Genomic DNA, 21,683 nt, shown 5'->3' on the forward strand with positions numbered 1-21,683 from the left:
AACTGGAGATTTTCACGGCCCTTAGCCAGTGAAAGTGGTGCCAAAATGCATTAATTCTGCAGTGTAGATGCACCAAAAATGGCTAATCTTCCAGAAGGTAGGGGTTGTTTACAAGATAGTGGCATAGTGACATTGTAAATGTTTAACATTTGAGGTACACTCATGATGTTAAAATCCCGTGGTGTAGATTATACCTTGGATACTAGGGATTTGTTGAATGTTTGAGTGAGTATGTGCTGTTCTCCTTTTGCTGCAGTTAGATGTGATTCAGATACTAGTGAATCACATGTTTCATTGAGAAACAAGGTCAAAATACATAGCAATTTCACTGCCACGTTATGACTCAATTTAACACGTCTCATGCATATTCATATTTGGAGCATTTGATGCCCTTGAGTATGCTGAGTTTTGCTCAGTTCTATTTGCAATGGATGCACTAGAGGATTGGAAACGTAGTACTAAATGGGCTTAATTTAGTTTATGTTTTTGGGGTTAAATTTGTGTTCTGCTCTCCTTCTCAAAAGAAGAATAGAATTGTTCATAAGTTCTGCAGCAACTTAGATATGAAACATATTAAGTAGTAGAGAAGATAGACATCGATTGTCACAACAGGTGGAATTGCAGTGCCTTCTTGAAGGTGCTGTTCACACTTCGCCCTGATCCTCTTAGCTTGATGTGTGGGTTTGGGCCTGATTTTCTCATTTGCAAACCCCTACACCATGTTTTATTGGAGGGTTCGATGACTAATCAAACCCTTTGTGTATGTTGGGAAGAGGCTTTGTTTTTGCCTTGATAAAAACCAATTGTCACTTGAAAAAGTAAATGTTCAAAATGTTGGCAGTGCTTGTTCTGGTTGTCCAGGAATCTGAGGGCTCATATTTGTTACTTCTACCCCATTTCCCAAACCATAAGGAGAGGGTATTTATATTGTATTGGAAGCACAAGAATACATTTCCTTTGCAGTAAGATTGGGGGCTATCATTATCTTCTGGGAGGTGGCAACCTCCATCTGGGTAGAGGGTTAATATCACAATGATAAGTGAGGAAACACAAGTGAAATTTAGTAATTTGATTACCTTATTGTCCATTGGAGTTTGGTTCCAGGGCCCCTTTTGATACCAAAATCTGTGAAGGCTCAAGTCCCATTGTATACAATGGCATAGTAAAATGGTGTCCCTTATACAATGTCAAAGTTTTTGGATTTTTTTTTTTAAATCATTCCCTGGAGGGGTGTGTGTGAATCAATGGATCCAGAACCTGAAGATATAGAAGTCTGCCAATATAGTTGTTATTCTCCACTTCAGGAACTTATTACTAAATTTCTGTAGTCATTGGGTACAATTCAGTGGTTCCCAAACCTATTTTTTGATCAGGGACCACTTGACCATGGACCACTTTGGCCAAGGGACCACTCTCCAACGTTAGTACCAAAAGGGTTACTAATCGGTTTTTGGTCAACTCTAGATTTGGTTTGGTTATTTGGGGATGCTGATTCAGAAAATTGCATTGGGATGAAGATGAACTTGCCCTTTTTAAAACCTTCCAAATACTAAACAAGGAAGAGCAAACAGTAATAACTGAATACCTAGGTGACTTACTTAGAATTGGATAGACCACATCAGCTCTAATTTCGGATACAAAATGTATACCATCCAGTAGTCACCATCTGCTCGCCCACAGAAAACCATATTTAATAATCTCAAGCTGATGTGGTCTATCCAATGGAATTTTCTGATTCAGCACCCCAAATAACCCCAGAAACAGGCCTAAAAACAAAGACACCAAAGCGCTCCCACTTCCAGGTACCACATGGAACGGCTCTGCTCAGGGAGAGGGAGAAGGAGGAGAAGCAGCACTCATGAGGCTTGTTGTTGTGCCTTTCATGGGTCTTCAGCCTCTCCCCTCCCAACATCCCCGTTGTCTTGACACTATAAGAGGGTTTCGTGAGACCAGTCACTCTCATTGCAACGGTGTAGTAACAATGAGACCACAGACTATATTTTAGTTCTTGGGGGCCACTGGTGGTCCACAGGCCACAGGTTGGGAACCACTGGTATAGTGGTATTGTATGTCCTGTATATCTAATTTCTCTTGAAATATGGAAATCTAAGTGTGTGTGTATATTTATGTATGCATGCTTGTTTTGTTATGTGAGGGGTGTATGGTCATGCATCTGCCTGTATACAGTCATACACATTTGGTGTATTTATGAATGTTGTACTGATCTGTGCTGGTACTGAAGAACATGCCTTTTAACAACCTTTCCTTTAAATCTCTCTAGTTGTTGACCTCCTTTACTGGCGAGACGTTAAGAAGACGGGCGTAGTGTTTGGAGCCAGCTTGTTCCTCCTGCTTTCTTTAACGGTGTTCAGTATCGTGAGTGTAGTCGCTTACATTGCCTTGGCTCTCCTGTCAGTCACCATCAGTTTAAGGATATACAAGGGAGTTATCCAGGCAATCCAGAAGTCTGACGAAGGCCATCCATTCAGGTGAGTGTATTTCTGCACTACTCACAGTTGGTACATGCTGATGAAAGAATATGCAAGGGTGTGTTGCCTCTTTTGGATAATTTGATAGTGGAGGTTAATTCATATTGAAGTATAGAGCTTATTTCACAGCCAACTCTTTACCTATATCTAGTTATTAGGCCCAATTTTGAGTTCACAGATTGAATCAATGGGAAACTGGTAATGCAGTGTTTACTTGATTCCCACGGATTCAGTCCATCTCTCCTAGTTGGAATAAACAGTTGGACTTAGGCCTTTGTTACTGAATTCCTGCATAGTCTTATTTTTAATCAGATTTAATATAACATTGAGGACATTGTAAGAGATGAAACTTTGTGCCAGAATTTGAACTCTGTATTTGAGGGCAGCGAGAGAGTGTGTAGTTGGGTAGTGCTTAGGCAGAATTGCCAAGTACCACTAGTGGGCACCTCCAGGTAGATCAGTGGTTCTCAATCTGTGGGTCCCCAGGTGTTTTGGACTATAACTCCCAGAAATCCTAGCTAGTTTACCAGCTGTTAGGATTTATGGAAGTTGAAGGCCAAAACATATGGGGACCCACAGGTTGAGAACCACTGAGATAGATTTATTTCACACCCAAAAACCTTTTTTTTGGTATCTTGGTTTTTGACCTGTCTCAGGGGTTATTTGGAGCATTGATTCGGAAAATTGCATTGGATAGACCACATCAGCTTTAGTTTCTTAGATATGGTTATCATGATTTTCTATGGGCGAGCAGATGAAGGTTGCATATGGCAAAAACTAGAGCTGATAGGGAAAGACTGATGCCATTTTTGGTCAAATATATCCAACAACAACAACACTTTATTTGTATTCCACCCTATCTCCCCAAGGGGATTCAGGGTGAGTTCCAGCATACATAAAAGCAAACATTTAATACCTAGAAACAACCAAACCAAACATTCAGTGCCTAGAAACAGGTTTAACATTTGAAGCACCAGAATGTATATTGGCCAGTGTTATGTGTGTTGGCCACTGTGATGTAAGAGACCAAAAAGAACCAGTGCAATTAAGCAGCTGTCCAGAAAACATCTCTCTGCTATCTACACCTGCAAGTGCTCCAAGAAATGCATGCTGGATCAAGAAATGCATGCTGGATCACTGTCTCATAATTTTACACATCCAGGATTTCCATCTATTCACATTACAGTCATGATTGGTTTTTGATTTTGGAAGTAACACCAATAACATCTCCCCCCACTCAACGTGTGCAGTTGTGTTAAGCCCAATAGTTTATGTCGTAATATGTTTACCTGTATTAATACCTGCATTTATTCTAGGTTTTTTTTGTAATTTTCATAAGCTAACAAAACCCATCAATGAATGAATTATAATCAGTAGCTTGTTTATGATATAGAGCAACAAAGAGGACATATGTTTTCTTACAACTAAGTCCCAATTACATAGGCCTTGCTTCTACATAAGTATCCCTAGTTGAGAGCCAAGATTTGCTTCCTGTAATAATGTTGTGCTTTTCTTAAATATTCATGCAGTTTTTCTAATTGTGGCAACAACTACATAAGAGCTATGGTAATAATAGCTTATCAAAACCAGCTAAGGGAAACTCTGTACCCAAGCCTATATCTGAACAGCTTAAAGTCTTTCTTATCTTGATCCTCCACATAGCTCTGTTCCATTTCCCTCAGTGGGCTAACCATGTCATCCTTCTTTTTTCTTTGACCATCTCCTTCAATGTGTTTGAACCTTTGTTCCCTTTTTCTTATTAGGTACATAGTTGTGGCATTAGTTTTGTAGATGCCAGTCATGTCTGCTCAAAAGAGTAAACCAGGACTCTAGAGAATCCTGACTTGGTGTCCACAAGGAGCAATGCTAACTGCATGTTGTCCCATCATTCCCACTTTTCTTCGCCTGTATTCAGAAAATGACCAGGAAGAAATACCTTTGTATCTGAATGTGGGCTCTTGGGATTATGTTGTTCTCCAAATAAGTCAAACTCTTGAGTGGGATCTTGAACCTGATAGTGATTCCTAGTTTATTTCGATGATAAGTCCTTATCAAAATGTAACACAAAGATTTGTCTTCATGTTGACTAACTGGTCACCAAAGTTGCTCCTTGTGCTAGGCAGGATTGGACAGCAGGCACATGAGTACTGCTTGTAAACATACACAAGAATTCCAGATTTTTGTGTGTTTGTGACAGTAAACATGGGCTTTTATGGTTTCATTAGTCTTACTCACTTGTAGTACATTTTGGATGTCACCAATTAGAATAAGTGTTACTGAGATATAGTTGTTTTCATGTAGTTTACTTCCATTGGCTTAAATGCAGTTGTTAATTCCCATCTAAGAGTAGACATGTTGAATATTTTGGGTTTGCATTGAATACATGTAATTTACCCAGTTCCCATTGAGTCAGTGGGGACTAACAATAGAATTTAGAGCACTTGCTTCATTTTCTTTCATTGCTAAACTTTTAATGTAGGGATTGGGAAAATTCAGTTCCCGTTATCATGTCAGAGCTTCCTAGAGCCATATGGTACTACCCAATATCTTTTTAGAACAAAACAAACATGGGGAGCAAATCAGAAGTAAACTTGCTTTAGCTCCTAGATCAGTGGTTCGTTCCCAGCCTTTGGTCCTCCAGGTGTTTTGGACTTTAACTCCCAGAAATCCCAGTCAGCTTTTAGGAATTTCCAGCTTCTTGGCAGGGGTTGGACTGGATGCCCCATGAGGTCTCTTCCAACTCTATGATTCTATTATTCTAATTATGGGAACTGAAGTCTAAAACACCTGGAGGACCAAAGGTTGAGAACCACTGTCCTAGATCAAAAACATTACCTCACTTGGATAAAAAACAGGTTAAATTGCAGGTGTGGAGGCCGATTTTGGCCAACAAAAATTACAAGGTGTTGGTGGTGGTGAAATTATGATGATAGAGTTGGTGGTTCATGGGTATGGCTCTCAGATGTCCCATATAGGTCTAGTATGCCCCATATGTGTGCAGTTACCATTTCTTGCTCTAATCCTATCCTCTCTCCCTACTAATTGGCACATCTTAATGATGAAGCACAACACCGACACTCAGTGACTATAATGTCTTTTCCTACTAAATGATTGCCCAGGAACATCTAAAAATATTCATGGCTGTCATAAGGCTGTCAAACCGGATTGTGTGTCCTCTCTACAAAAGACAGCTTCAGTAACTTTAGGGCACAGTTACTATGAAGGAATTTCCTCTACCCTATCCTTACAAGAAAGGGCAAACATTTTAATGAGTAGAGCCAACACAATCTTTCTCAATGTTTTTAACGTAGAGGAACCCTTGTAATAATTTTCAGGTCTCAATGAACCACTGTATAAACATGTTTATATATGCAGTAAGTCCTCCCCTTTAATTGGAATTTGGGATACAGAAAGTGGAAACACTGATTGTTTAAAAACAAAATATCTGAGATAACACATTACGATAATCAGATGCCCTGCTATAGAAAGCCACTCTTTGAGAATAGGTAAAATACCTTTTGCAGTTGTTAACCCAAAAAGATACTGGTTTTCATTAATTAAGTCTTTCTTAATGATATTATTGGTTTGCCCTTTGCTACTCAGCTTTAAATGGTCAGTCTTTGTTTCTTCAGTTTAATTGCAGCTTAATTAACTAATCATGCCAGGTCTTAGAACTAACAAACAGTTTAACTGCCACTTTGGTGTCTTAATTTATAGAACGGTCCATGCATAAATCTGTTCATCTGCATGTTTCTTGGGTACTTTGGCCTTTCTGTTGTTCCCATTGTGCTTTGACTGAGAATTTGGACACTTTGAAAAACTCCTGTTGCCAAACTGTGTCTTGTAAATGGCATTTTCCCTTTTTTCAGGGCTTATTTGGATAAAGATGTCGCTGTGTCTGAAGAGATCGTCCAAAAATACAGCAATGTTGTGCTCGGCCACTTCAATAGCGGAGTCAAGGAGCTCAGGCGCCTCTTCTTAGTGGATGACCTAGTGGATTCTCTAAAGGTAAGATACATCTTCAATCTTTCTTGAGTGTAGAAATATTACAGTAAACTTGTGCGATGCTAGAAAGGGCTGGGAGAAGGAATGATATCCTAACTGGCCTGCAGTGACTATAGGTTGTCAACCTTTGGTCCTCCAGGTGTTTTGGACTTTAGCTCCCAAAATTCCTAAAAGTGGACCCAAATGGCTGAGGCCTCTGGGAGTTGAGGTCCCAAACACCTGGAGGAACCAAAGGTTGAAAACCACTGGACTATAGGATGGGAAAAAATCACATGGAGCGACAACATCTTGAGTTTGAAAGCCCAATAACGTTGGACCCATGGCAAGGATCTGCCATATAACATCAGAAAGGCTTAGGAGAGCTGCTATCAGTAAATCAGTAAAACTGGAGAATATTTGAATAGATGAAACACCATATCAATGAGGCAGCTTTCTTTGTTCCTGAGGAACGCACATGACACTATATGTTTTGAAGTTCTAATGATCAGTTGAAGGCATTTTGGCCTCTACACAGCCTCCACCTTAAAGCATAGCTGGTTTGGCAAGTAATTGTGGCCCATGTATTTGTATTTGAGAATTATTGTTTAGAAGAAGCTTGCTTTCAAAGTGTTGTTGAGGAGCATATATAATTAAATGACATCACTAGTAATTGATGCAATTTAAGGAGATATGTGAAGAAGGGAATGGCATGGGAATATATGTCAGCCTGTTCACATGACTTGCATGATGCATAGATGGTTCTGTGTGTCTGGGAATGGGGAGTGCTCATTTTGTATACAGGGGTGGGAATTGTTTTGGTCCTTCAACTGTTTTTGGAACTGTAGTTCCCAGTATTTTCTATGATTGTTTTGTTGGCTAGGGCTGCTGGGATTTGCAGTCCAATAATACCCGAAGGGCCACTCATTTCACCCTTCTTTGCATTTGTATCAGAGATGTATGTCTTCTCAGCTGAACATGAGTGCATCATTTAGATACAGCCAGCATGACCTTGGTATCTTATACATCAGGCATGGGCAAACTTCAGCTCTTGAGGTGTTTTGGACGTCAACTCCCACATTTCCTAAGAGCCTACCGGGTGTTAGGAATGGTGGGAGTTGAAGTCCAAAACATCTGGAGGGCTGAAGTTTGCTTATGCCTGCTCCACATTGTGTATCTCCATCTGAAGCTGCAATGCAGATGTTAGGGCCAAGCATAGTTGCATTGTCTCTAGATGTAATTAAACTTGTTTGTTGAACAAGCCACTTTCTAATGTAGAATGGCATCCTTGTACAGAAAAGCACTGCAAATCCTTTTAGTGGGAGTTACACAAAGCAGTGGCATCCATGCAACATTTTGAGTATCAACCACCTCCCTGGTGTTACATCTCACTTATTTAGAGGTGCACTTTACTAAGCCTAGTTGGATAAAATGATGAACATTTCAACCAAAATGTCTTCTGCTATTAAAAAAAAACCCCTTTTGGCTGTCAGTAAAATCTTCCTTTTTCCACTGGAGTAATTGTCTCTCTCACTCGCTCAGTCTGCTGCTCTTGAATGCCTCGAAAGCCTTACATAACTATGCAGGTTTATATGCTGTGGAGCACGTAGAAAGTGCTTCAAGAAGAGAGAAAAAAATGCTTGAATGCTTTTCTGATGCCCAAAACCTTGGTCATTCCTGGAGTAGCGCAATTTAAACTGCAGGGCAATAGACTTTTGAATTTTTAATATACTTTTTAAAACCTATATGAGACTTAACAGTATTTTCTAATAGCTTTTGGATTTAAATTTAATAGGGTTGAAATTATGTAGAAAAATTGACATACTAACATGTTTATTATGACAGATTACACCAGGCATGGGAAAATTTTTGGCCCTCCAGGTGTTTTGGACTTCCACTCCCACGATTACTAACAGCCTCAGGTCCTTTCCTTTCCCCCCTCAGCTGCTTAAGCTTCTAGGTTGGCAGAAGCTGGGTCTCACAGCAAGAACTCAACCCGCTCCCCAGATTCGAACCACCGACCTTTCAGTCAGCAAGTTCAACAGTTCAGCAATTTAACCTGCTGTGCCACCAGTGGCTATTTTCTAGCACATGTCTACTTTCTAGCTAAACAATTAAATCTCTTGAGTCTTAGAGCAAATCACAAGAGAAGCAAATTAGGATTGAACTCATACTAGAAACCAAGAGGACTAAAATGAGACTGTCATCCTTTGGACACATCATGAAATGATATGACTCAGTGAAAATTACAAATTTGTATTGTTGAAGGCTTTCATGGCTGGAATCACTAGGTTGCTGTAGGTTTTTTCGGGCTGTATGGCCATGTTCTAGAGCAGTGCTTCTCAACCTTGGGTCCCCAGATGTTTTTGGCCGACAACTCCCAGAAATCCCAGCCAGTTTACCAGCTGTTAGGATTTCTGGGAATTGTCGGCCAAAAACATCTCGGGACCCCAGGTTGAGAACCACCGTTCTAGAGGCATTCTCTCCTGACGTTTCGCCTGCATCTATGGCAAGCATCCTCAGAGGTTGTGAGGTCTATGACAGTCTTACTCAGACCTCACAACCTCTGAGGATGCTTGCCATAGATGCAGGCGAAACATCAGGAGAGAATGCCTCTAGAACATGGCCATACAGCCCGAAAACACTTACAGAAACCCAATTATAAATATGCTTCAACATAATGCAGTGCTTTATTCTTTGGATTACAACTCTGGAGATTAAAGGTTTGAATCCCTGTTCAACTATGGGAAGCCATTGGCTGATCTTGGGCAAGTCACACTCAGCCTCAGAGGGAGGCAAAGGCAAATCCTCTGAGCAAATCTTGCCCTGTGACAGGTTCACCTTAGGGTCGCTGTAAGTCACTTGAAGGCACTCAACATCAACAAAGTGGAAGGCAGTAGGAAAAGAGGGAAACCTTGCTGCAGGTGGATTGATTGAATCTGAAGCCATGGCCTGAATTTGCAAGGTCACTCATTCGTAGTTTCTCCCTAAACTGTATTCAACTTGGCAGCAAATGACAACAAAAAAGAAGTTAAAACCATGTATGTCTCAAAGTAGCTTAAACATTGCAAGGTCGTTCTTTTAAAAATCCTATCTGTATACACCAGGCATGAGCAACGCCCTCCAGGTGTTTTAGACTTCAACTCCCACGATTCCTAACAGCCTCGGGCCCTTTCCTAAAGTTTGCCCAATGGGCCAAAGTTTGCCCATTGACCTTGTTATTTGCAGGAACAGTAATGGTTGCTTAGGAGAAGACTGGAGAAGGCAGGACCAGTGGTCAGTTCAGAGTGTTGATAGGAAGGACCTTGTTGTTGTTGTTGTTATTTTTATTTTCATTGGAGCATTTCAACTGAGAGTGGATGGTGACTTGAGCGCTCTTTTCCACTGTCAGTACAAACACTTCTGCGGCCTTTATCCACAACCACGACAGAGCTGAAAGATCAACTGTCTCCTTATCAGAAACCTTCAGTTACTGCCTGGTACTCTTGTGTAATTATTGACTGATGGCTATCTGTTTCATTCTCTTTCCTTTATATGGCCGAAGTTTGCTACACAGTGACTTTGTGGGTTTGGAATTTCAATTGTCTGGGTTGGTCCATTTGCTGATGATTCCCAATTGTTATCTGATCTTACTCAGCTTTATCCTTGAGCCAGGCTTCAGTAGCATAACATAAAAGTCCAAAGGATCTGACCCAAAACACATTGGCGGGGGGGGGGGGGGGGGGAGAGAGAGACTAAGAAAAGGAAACTATAGAAGTTGGCAAATTTGGCATTTTGGAATTTTTGAGTTGGTATAGAATCATAGAGTTGGAAGAGACCTCATGGGCCATCCAGTCCAACCCCCTGCCAAGAAGCAGGAAAATCGCATTCAAAGCACCCCCAACAGATGGCCATCCAGCCTCTGTTCAAAAGCTTCCAAAGAAGGAGCCTCCACCACACTCTGGGGCAGAGAGTTCCACTGCTGAACAGCTCTCACAGTCAGGACTTAGTGGTGTAGCTCACTAATTGGACAACATTTATCCAATTGCCACTTAACTCTGTGAGCGTACAATTATGCTGTATCTTGTCAATGTAGACCAGTGGTTCCCAACCTGTGGTCTGTGGACCACCAGTGGCCCGCAAGAACTAAAATATGATCCACAGTCTCACTATGACTACACCATTGCAATGAAAGCGACTGGTCTCGTGAAACCCTCTTATGGTTTTCTGTGGGTGAGAAGACGGCAACTACTGGATGGCACATGTTCTGTATCAGAAACTATAGCTGATGTGGTCTATCCAATGCAATTTTCTGAATCAGCTTAAGCGGCTGAGGGGCGAAAGGAAAGGGCCTGAGGCTGTTAGAAATTATGGGAGTTGTAGTCCAAAACACCCGAAGGACCAAAGTTTGTCCATACCTGGTCTCGATCCTCCATTGTGACTCTGTGACCAGCTTCTGCTGGACATTGATCATAGAATCACATTGTAGGACTTGTGAATACGTAGTGTCTACTTTGAGTGAGAGGGATATAAATACTAATACTACTGCTACTAATTATAAGCACAGCTGGCCTTCCTTGATTTATCTAATTCGGGAAATGCAGATGACTTGAAAGATGCCAGTTCCATCATCTATTCATTGAAAGAAAGCAGTCCAACATGGCCAGAATGTAAATTGTGACATATCATTAGATCTGTAGGTGGATGGAGAAAGTTTTGTTCAACAAAACCAGGAAGTAGATACTTCTCCCAGTCCCTTCTCCATATTGGATTAAATAGCTTATGGACAAAGTAGGAGTAGAGCTTGTCCTTGACTGGACGTGTACAGAAGTCCCTTTGTGCTACCATTTTGTTTTGGACTCTGGTCCTAGTGAACGAAGTCTCACATTACATCCACTGAACTATAGGTCACCCCTGGACTAACTAACAGCTGCCTGAAAAGTCTTGCCAAGTGGATCAGATCTCAGGGGCTCCCAGCTATGCTGTTATGGGTCACTCATTCAGAGTTGGCATAACAACTAGCCCCAAGTCTCTGGGGATCTGGGTAGGGCCTGCAGAATCTGCATGATACTGAAGAGGAAGGCGCTGGTGGGTTTAGTCATAGCAACATTTGATCAAGTTATGACCTACAATGAGTAAGTTAGCTCTCTTACTTCCACATAATGTAATTAATTTGCGTAGGCAGAAAATACATTCAGAGTGGAATCCACGTGCCAGTTGGACATTTTGAGTTCTTTCACAGATGACGTCAGTGTTTGGATGGCTCTTTTCTAATCAGTTGTGTATAAATCAAGCCAAAGTAAACAGCGGTTCTGTTCTATATTTAGGAGGGTAACCCTGACCGTGAGTCAGTTGCAACACTTTGGGACACCTTAAAGGCTAAAATACTCACTGTGGGCATGAACAGCCTTGAACTATGGTTGGGTTTTTTTTATGTGAGCTATGCTATACAGTCATTCAGTCTTTTGGGTATTTTCAAAGTTTAATGCTGGAACAGCTCAACTCTTTGTGGCTTTACCTTGACTTGCTGTCTATGTAGGACATGCCTGTGGTTTCCAAAAGAAAGGGCTGATCTCAAAAACACGGCTGCTTTATTGGGTCTTGGAAGCAGATATGATAGAATGCCAAGAGTCAGAGGATAAAGGAAACAGTATCACAGTCAGGATTTTCATATAGAGTTTTTGCATGATTTGGCCATGTATATGAAATGGTAAAGGTAAAGGTTTTCCCCTGATATTAATTAAGTCCAGTCAAGTCTGACTGGGGGTTGGTGCTAATCTCCATTTCTAAGTAAAAGAGCAGGCATTGTCCATAGACACCTCCAAGGTCATGTGGCCTGTACATGAAATACAGACTCAAAAATAGTATATATGTTATGATGAGTTTTTGATGCATTTCTCTGCAGCTAAGAGGTTTTTTTTTTTTTTGCTGTGCAATAAAAGGAGTCGTAGTTTTGAGCCAAGAAGAGCTTGCTTGCTTTTATTTTGTGTAGCTTAAAAAACTTCCCTGCATTAATCACTTTTCTGTCTTGTGTAGACTGTCAGATGATGTCTGAATTGTGCCCAGGGAAACTGTACAGTGGCTAGGTGTACCATAATATGAATTGATGACACAAGCTGTGAATTTTGTTAAAAAATGGTGCTGTGAAGTGTATTTGTGAACCGTGTTGTTTGCTAATGGTGGTTTTCTGCAATGCCCATTTTGACAAGCCATAATTATAGAAGTTGGGACCAAACTTGGTAAACATAGGAACGGATTTCTTAACCATGGTTAGGCCATAACACGGTGTCTAGTATGATGTCTGCTTTGGAAACATAGTCGCCAGAGATGGAAGAAATTAAACGAGGAGCGCAATCTCCACCTTCTGATCACTGGCAATCTTTTTAGCATTTTCATGGACTTTTGAGACTTAGGCATTGTGTATTCTCATATTTTACAACCATTATCCATCTTTTAAAATCTCAAGACTTTGGGTGTCTTGAGAGAGCAAGAATCATGCTATCCCATGTTGTGCTTTTTCTATGTTTGCACCAGATCCAAGAAATCTATGTTGTCTTTCGAAATCCTGACATTCTGCTTGAGAAGTATAGTTGCTTATTGTGTTTAGTTGTTGGTTACTTACAGTTTATTTATTTATTCATTATTCATTTATTTCGAACACTTGTACCCCGCCCTTCTCAACTCCCTAGGGGGGACTCAGGGCTGCTTCCAATCAGCAGCGATTCGATGCCACAATAAATACATCATGAAATACATAATAAACAAGCAATCAATTATAAATAGTTAAAAACATTAAACAATACAATTAAAAACTACTAAGAATTACCACTTTAATGGCCATTAGTAGCCAAAAACTCCATCAATGCTCCATCAAACTTATCCATAATCCATTTCCAAGCCATTGTCAATATTGTTATTGTCATTGTCCACTTAATTACTCGAAGGCCTGGACCCACATCCAGGTTTTTAATTTTTTCCTAAAGATGAGGAGAGATGTAGATGACCTAATTTCCCCAAGGAGTGAGTTCCACAGGTGGGGGGCCAACACCGAGAAGGACCTGCCCTTTGTCCCTGCCAAACGTTTTTGAGACAGAGGTGGGGCCGAGAGCAGGGCCTCCCCAGAAGATCTTAAACTCCAAGGTGAGACGTAGAAAGAGATGCATTCGGATAGGTACGCTGGACCAGTTTAAAGCTTGTAGATTGCAATTGTGGCCTATGTTGCTTTTGATGGCAAAGAAGAAACGTCTGACCAATAAAGAGCTCACACAAATTGAGTATTTCTCTTTATTGCTGACAAGCCATCCTGCTATTCATTTTTAAAAACATTCTCCAAATCTTCAAAAGGGAGAACAATTTATTTTATTTCTCGTATCAGAAGCGAACTGAGGGTACAGTTGTAAAACACAAAGTTTAAAAGACTTGGCATTATACTAAATGTCCTTTGACCAGTAGCTGGCTACTTGGATTGCCACTGGTATTGCTATAAGAAGGTCCTCCATTGTGCATGTGGCAGGATCCAGACTGTATTGTAATAGGTGGTCTGTGGTTTGCTCTTCACCACACTTGCATGTCGTAGACTCCACTCTGTGTCCCTATTTCTTAAGGTTGGCTCTGTATCTCATGGTGTCAGAGTGCAATCTGTTTAGCACCTTCCAAGTCACCCAGTTTTTGTGTACCCAGGGGAGAGTGTCTCATTTGGTATCAGCCATGGGTTGAGGTTTTGGGTTTTACCCTGCCACTAAACAGGGAGAACAATGAAGGCTAGCTACTTGTAGGATTCTTCTTGCACATAAAGGCACTAAATTACATCTTTGGATTGTAAAAGGTTCCTTTTACATTGTTCATATGGCATTTGATCTGTGTGAATATCGGGTCCCACATTTTGGGGGTTTTAGTGGCAAGCAGAACTAGGGGACAGAAAAGATACATCCTTTCACACTCAACTTGAACCAACATAGGCTGGAATGATTGAAATCTGGAATAATTGCTTAATGATACTTGTTAGAGAATGGAAACTGTATTGATCATTGCTTTGCACCTTGCCAAGGTAACTGCTGCATCTGTAACTGTATCAGGCTTTCAGAGAGAATGGGCAGCTTGACCCAAACTTCAAAGAAGCAGGATGTTCAGCAGAAACTTCAAAGCAGAAGAGGTGGGGATGGCTCGAAGGTGCAATAAGCCTTAGAAGTGCCTGAGAACGAGAAAGGAAGGAAAGGGAGAGAGATAAGAACAGAACAACAGCAGGATGTCATGTTTTAGAAAGTACATGCTTGGTCGCTGGAGGGAAGAGAAGGGTCCAAGGGAAAAGGAAAGTTTTCTTCTTTGTGTGTGTGTGTGTGTGTGTATTGATTGAAATATCTATTTCCTTGGGCATAGATAAGTGAAATTGTGGGTGTGGGTTCCACAGTTACGATTAAATTTAGTCTTCTGGTGTGTGACTCAAAGCAGGAGATATGGGATTGCCAATTTGCCTCCCACTCACTGATCAGATTGAGACTCAGCCTTCTGACTGTCTCCTCTGGTATTTTTGCTCCACCTGAATAAACCACTTCCTCACTGGATTTTGATATATTTGACAAGGGCACCCAATTGATAGCAAAGAAAGAATAGTTTAGAAATGATGAATTTCTGGTCAGAACGCTTGCCTATTTTTAAAATGTCACCGGATGCCTTTTCTTCAGGCATGACTTATTCTTGGGTTATGCACACCTGACATCTTCGTAGGTGCCCTTTGCCTTGATGTCTGTATTGTTAGGATGAGAGATCATTGATCAATGATGGAAAAGGACACGCAGGACAATGACCTGCCCTGTCATTTTGCCTTCGCAGTACTTTATCATGCAGACCTTTTTTCTCTCTCCATTCTTGCTTTCCCCGCAGAACAGTGACCTTAGCTGGCATTGTCTTGGTGAGATGTGAAGGCATGAGTCCAGCTTGCAACTGCATATATCTTTTTTTATGGTTGCTGCAGAGGGAGGGAGTCACTGCCATCCTCAAGCAATGATGTCCGCCCACTCAGGACTCTCCTTTCTCTTAGCCTCAAGATCAATTTAGTTGCATTACAGAATAGAGCTAGGTGTTCAGAGGAGCATCTCACGATGTTCTTACAGGCAGACACAGCATGATAGAACTAGTCATTTCCTACTGTTGACATCCACATTCCAGCAGCTGATCGATGTACCTGGTGAGGAGCCCCTTTGAATGCTTAAATGTATGAGTGATGATTATGACACAAAGTGGGCCCCTGAATTGGGAGGTACACCGTAAAGTCCTTACCATATGGACATACCCAAATGCTTCTCTGATTTCCTCCTTCTCTGACAGTCTCTAAGGGGCAATGGGAGGAGGATCCTTCTGGTGATCATCAGAAAAAACAAAGCATAGTTTTCTCTAAGTGGAATGTATGCAGGTCCTGATGCAAGACCTTGGCCTTTGAGATTACCATTTTATATCATAAGCACAACTCTGCTGATCCAGTTAAGCCTTTTGTGGGGCTCCCTTCCATATATGTATGAGTCCATTGCTGTAACACAGATGTCAACCACAGTTGGGTTGGCAACATCATGCTTTTGGTACATCCTCCCCAGAGGCATCTATTTAACAGTGGCATTGTCAACATCGGGGTGAAAAGCAAAAATGTTTTTTTCCTTTGAACTTTGAAAATGCTCCTGTCAAATTTCCATTTATTTTATTTTCTGGACATACTTAGGTGATCCCTCATTGTCCAAGTATGATGCCCTTCCAAGTCCAGTATCTTGGCGGTGGATATGTAGGTGACTGTAGAGCCCTATTCCTGACCCACATGTTCTTCCACAGTGAGGACATTGGTTTCCAGGTGGAAGGTGGTTCCCATCAGGCTTGGCTTTATGCACCCTCCTCTTAGCACGTTTCTTCCTTTCTCCCTCCATTTGTGCCTCTTTGAATTCCACAGCACTGCTGGTCACAGCTGTGCTCCAGCTAGAGCGCTCAAGTATTAGTACTATTGCAATTGGTCCTCCATATTCACGGCTTCAGCATCCCATGGATTCAACCATCCATGGGTTGAATACATTTTTTTTAAATCCCAAAAGCAAACTTTGATTTTTCTATTTGATATAAGGAACCCTGCTTTGCTATGCTGTTATACATAATGGGACTTGAGCCTCCACATATTTTGACCACTGTATTAAACTATCTATATTCCACCCTATATCAAAAATCGGTGTCTTACAAAAAGCATTTCAAACAAGCTACCAAGTTGAAAACAAGTGAAAAATAAGAGAGAAACCTATTAAGTTGGAATAGTAAGTTCAAAACAGATTTAAATTTTTTAAAACTCAAGTAGTGGATGCTGTGAGGGACATGGAGGAGTTCAGATTCGGATGGGAGGGGTGCCCTCTTGACTTTTAATTTGCAAAAAGCAATAATAATTGGAGCTGATACTTATCTCAGAGCAACAAGTTCACGCTTGGGGTGGCTTTGCCCTGTGTAATGCATACTAGCTCTTTCTGCTTGGAGGGCATCTGCTAATGAAACAATCCCCACGTGACGATATCGATGTGGCGAGAGCACTCCCCCGGGGTGACCTCAGCCACATGAAACTGGTGTGGATATTGTGCCCCATCTGAATGCAGACTGGGGGTTGAGGAGGTCGAGTCTGTCACACCTTCATCGCTTTCACTGCTGTAGCCTTTGAACCTATTTGGTGTGGAAATGGCCACCTGAACCCCAATGAGATAAAGGAGACGTCAAACACTGTGAGCCTTTCCTCCTTTTTCACTTGGTCTGACCCAGGGAGACCTTGGAGCAAAAGGCTTTGGATCCTGTTACAACTCCTTTTGGCTATAATTATCTCTGACATACAGAGGTTGAAGTGTTTGTTACCTTTTTACTGCTTGGCAGTTCAGTGTTTCTTTCAGAGAAGTTACTTTAATGAAGGCCATCTACAAGTTGAGTTAAAAAATACAGTTGCCATGGAGATGCTGCTGCAAATAACATTCCCAAAGGGTTTACTTCCTACATGGAATAATTGTTTATCCTCACTGTAAATTTCCATTATATGAGATTCTCCATGCTCCCTCCAGTCGCAGCTCAGCACATGGACAGAGAGCATGGAAGACTCTTGATATGTTGGCCACCAGCAGTGACTGTACAGATGTTCTTTAGCTCTTATCTAGATGTTCAAGGTCTTGAGTTCTCATTCAGCAATCTTTTTCTCTTTCAGTTTGCAGTGTTGATGTGGGTGTTCACCTATGTTGGTGCCTTGTTCAATGGTCTGACACTGCTGATATTGGGTAAGTGGATCTCTCTTCATATGGCGTTAAGTGGTATCCAGTATCCATGTCTGTTTTTAACGTCACTTTACAAAGGCAGCAAGTAAAGGATTCCCTTGTAGGCCCACCTTTGATCAACATCTTTCTAAATTATTTGAATGATGAAATAGCGGGCATGTCCATCAGATTTGAAGATGGCACAAAACTAGGGAAATTAATGCTCCATGTCGTCCTAAAAGGATGTGGATTTCTACTTTCACAGGCCATTGGACTAGATCAGGAGTCATCAAACTAAGGCCCGAGGGCCGGATACGGCCCTCCAAGATCATTTATCTGGCCCTCACTCAGGGTCAACCTAAGTCTGAAACGATTTGAAAGCACGCAACGACAACAACAATCCTATATCATCAGCCAAAAGCAGGCCCACACTTCCCATTGAAATACCAATAAGTTTATATTTGTTAAAATTGTTCTTCATTTCAATTATTGTATTGTTTTTAAGTGGGTTTTTTTTTTGCACTACAAATAAGATATGTGCAGTGTGCATAGGAATTCATTCAATTTTTTTTCAAATTATAATCCAGCCCTCCAACAGTTTCAGGGACTGTGACCTGGCCCTTTGTTTAAAAGGTTTGAGGACCCCTGGACTAGATGATCCCTTCAACTCTGAGACATTGAAATATAATAGTATTGGATGGAGCAAGGAGGGAAGTGTAGATCTCCCAAATGTTTCTGGATTGCTACTCCAGCTTTCCTCACCACTGGTTTTGACTGATAGATGTTCTAATTCAGTAACATCTGGTGGGCTCTGTACTAGAAAAACAAAAGTGCCAAATCTCAGAGCAAAGAAAGGAAGGCATCCAAATTCATAAGAGACTCAAACATTATACTTGGAGCACTTGACTTGATCATGGTGCTTGTTTGTACTAGTGGTAGGAGCCATGGTTCGTGTTGTTTTAAGGATTGGTAGCTCTTGGGTGTGTCCTCTAGGTGGGCATATCATTGATATATATATATATATATATATATATATATATATATATATATATATATGCCAGCATTACTTTGCACATCCTGTGATGCCTTTAATTTTGCATCACAGGCCATCACTATTTTTTGTTTGGGTACATTGTGCGTTTTGACTGTAGGTTGTTAATTCTGCTTGTTATAAAGCCTATTTGCATGGATTTTCATGTATCTTATAATTTATCTCAACATCTTTGTACTTAAATATATTTTCTTGTTTTTTTCCAGCTTTGATCTCTCTCTTCAGTGTTCCTATTATTTATGAAAAGCACCAGGTGAGTGTGTGGCATCGTATATGCTGTGGAAGTTTGGCTGTGTTGATTAGATTGGTTATGATATTAAGTAGTCTACAAAACACTACGGAATACCATCCCACGCTCTTTGCCTGATGAGTTCTTCATTCTAGCTACTGTTTCAGTGCTGAGCTGGGGTTATGCAAGTCATGACTTGGCAGGCTTTCTCAGCTGGGAAACACTTTGGCTGATAGACTCAGATGACCTGCTCCTGAAACTTTACAAGGCAGAGAGAGATGTTGAGTTGGGCAAGACTAAACTTTTGAAACAACGAGCTAGCAAAACTACCAGTCCAAATAAATCCAAGGATTGCATATGCTTCTTGTAGATCAGGAGTGGGATTCTGGATGTTGTTGGAATGCAGATCCTAGCGGTCCTAGTCAATATTGGCAAAGATGAGGCATGCTAGGAGTTGAATAACTCCTGGAGTGAGGGCTGCAGCATTCCCCTCTCTGTTGTAGAATGGCTTAAAATATCCATGTGATCTGGCAGATGCATAGTGAAACGTAACCATAAACCTAGAACAGCCTTATACAAAATGCTAAATTTAACTTTAGCAGCTGAAAAACAATTTAAGTAATGTGTAAAGCTGGAGTACAATATGCTTCCAAAAAAAAGCCCTAGATGTTTCCATCAACAAAAATCTTCCCCCAGGCTTGATGGGATGCAGATCAATTTTCTGATAACAAGATTGTGTCATCAGCATGCTCCAGCTATTAAAATGTCATAGCCAGGAACGTAGAAAGTGTTAATGTATGAATGTATTGTCGAAGGCTTTCATGGCTGGAATCACTGGGTTGTTGTAGGTTTTTTCGTACTATATGGCCATGCTCTAGAAGCATTCTCTCCTGACGTTTTGCCTGCATCCTCAGAGGTTGTGAGACCTTGCAACCTCTGAGGATGCTTGCCATAGATACAAGTGAAATGTCAGGAGAGAATGCCTCTAGAACATGGCCATATAGCCTGAAAAAAACCTACAACAACCCACTGTTAATTTATGGTTCTGAAAATTTCTTTCAATTGCAAATTAATTCTTTTCTTTTGTCTTCTAGGCTCAAATTGACCATTATGTGGGGCTTGTGAATAAGAATGTCAAAGATGGAATGGCAAAGTGAGTGTGCTGAATTGCGAATCCAGGTTAAATTGAGAATGTTTGGTTTTTATGTATGAGTAAACACTACAGTTGAGGTGCTATACACTGAATTCTGATGCGACTTTTCCCTCCACTTACCAGGTAGCAGCTGCTGCAACCAACAGAGCTCTGTATTGTCAAAGGCTTTCATGGCTGGAATCACTGGGTTGTTGTAGGTTTTTCGGGCTATATGGCCATGTTCTAGAACATGACCATAGAGCCCGAAAAACCTACAACAACCCAACAGAGCTCTGTTTATCACTTCCTCCTTGTGTGAGCAATTCCCATTGTGATAGGCAGGAACAAGGTCCCTGTTGCAATATCCTTTTGTGCTGGAGTTTGCTCACACGAGAAGGAATAAGAATGGCAGCCAGATGCTTCCTGAAGGATGGAGGAATTGAGCTCTGTCAATTGCAGTGAAAGTTGCCAAATAAATAGAGATTGAGGACTTTCGTTGCCTCTACACAGCCCCTAAACCAGTGTAGGAACAGTGAATATGTTACAATCATACATGTGTAACTCCAGGTTATGCATTTGTAACTGTGAAAAGGATTCAAGCTGGCATTCTTAATAGTATTCTGAAATAGCTCAGTTGAAACCAAGCATGTTTCCTTCCAGGTGTATTAGCAACTAATTACTCAGTTCTGGAATTCATGAAATATTATAGGTAATACATGCTAAAATAAAACAGTATAAAGATACATTGGGGAGTGGACATCCCATGGCCTTGATGCCCATGGTACTGCAAAAAATGACATTTACGAGCGCTTTTGGGTAATTTTGCAACAGCATCTGTGCGACTTATTAACACTACAGCCAAGATCCTGCATAACGCTTGCAAATATCTGTACTTATGTAAGGCTTGTGGTAGTTGTGCTAGAATGCACAACTAAATGCTCATCTTGTAATACACTTTATTTATTTATATTCCACTCCAGCTCCCCGAGCGGATTACAGTATACACATATATAGGCAATCATACAATGCCTTTTATACAGTGAACAATGGCATACAATACACAAAGGCAAAGGTTTCCCTTTCCATCTCCGGCACCTGGAGGAGATGCTCAACTCTGTCCATGGGGAAGTGCTTTCGTTCCATTTTTCCATACCAAGGAGCCTGTTGTCTGTAGATCCTCCTTGGTTATTTTTGCTGGCATGGCTACAGGGCTCCTTTTACCTTTTATCAGTTTACAACTGATATTGAATCTGTTAGTGTGTTTACTTACAGTTTAGTTATGCAAGGAAGAATGCTCAGTGGTTGTTTTTCTATTCCCAGTGATTACAGTAGTACATTGAAGATACTGGTGAATACTTCTACCCGATCCAAGAATGTCCACCTGTGTGGCTGGAATCCTGTTAGGTAGTCCCAGCTAGATTAGACTGATTAGATCCAGTCTTAAAGGGTAAATAAATACATAGGCAAATCCATAGGACTAATGGGATTATTCTAATGTGAAATGTTTACATCTGAAAATGTATACACTTGTGGTTTAAGATGTATTGAACTCAGTTAAGTGTGTAGTACAGCA

At 41.0% G+C, this 21,683-nt stretch overlaps 1 protein-coding gene across 6 annotated transcripts in view; it reads left to right on the forward strand.

Moving 5' to 3' along the window:
- RTN4 (reticulon 4) overlaps nucleotides 1-21,683 on the forward strand; it is a 91,355-nt gene that overhangs the window by 68,256 nt on the left and 1,416 nt on the right. For all 6 annotated transcript variants that reach the window (XM_060754576.2, XM_060754575.2, XM_060754577.2 and 3 more), the window contains 5 exons: nucleotides 2,282-2,489; nucleotides 6,359-6,497; nucleotides 17,653-17,722; nucleotides 18,956-19,002; nucleotides 20,073-20,131. In XM_060754576.2, the coding sequence (XP_060610559.2) occupies nucleotides 2,282-2,489; nucleotides 6,359-6,497; nucleotides 17,653-17,722; nucleotides 18,956-19,002; nucleotides 20,073-20,131 (523 nt within the window). The remainder of the gene's footprint in view (nucleotides 1-2,281; nucleotides 2,490-6,358; nucleotides 6,498-17,652; nucleotides 17,723-18,955; nucleotides 19,003-20,072; nucleotides 20,132-21,683) is intronic.

Source organism: Anolis sagrei, chromosome 1 (assembly GCF_037176765.1).
Source record: "Anolis sagrei isolate rAnoSag1 chromosome 1, rAnoSag1.mat, whole genome shotgun sequence".
Classification (NCBI taxonomy): Eukaryota; Metazoa; Chordata; class Lepidosauria; order Squamata; family Dactyloidae; genus Anolis; species Anolis sagrei.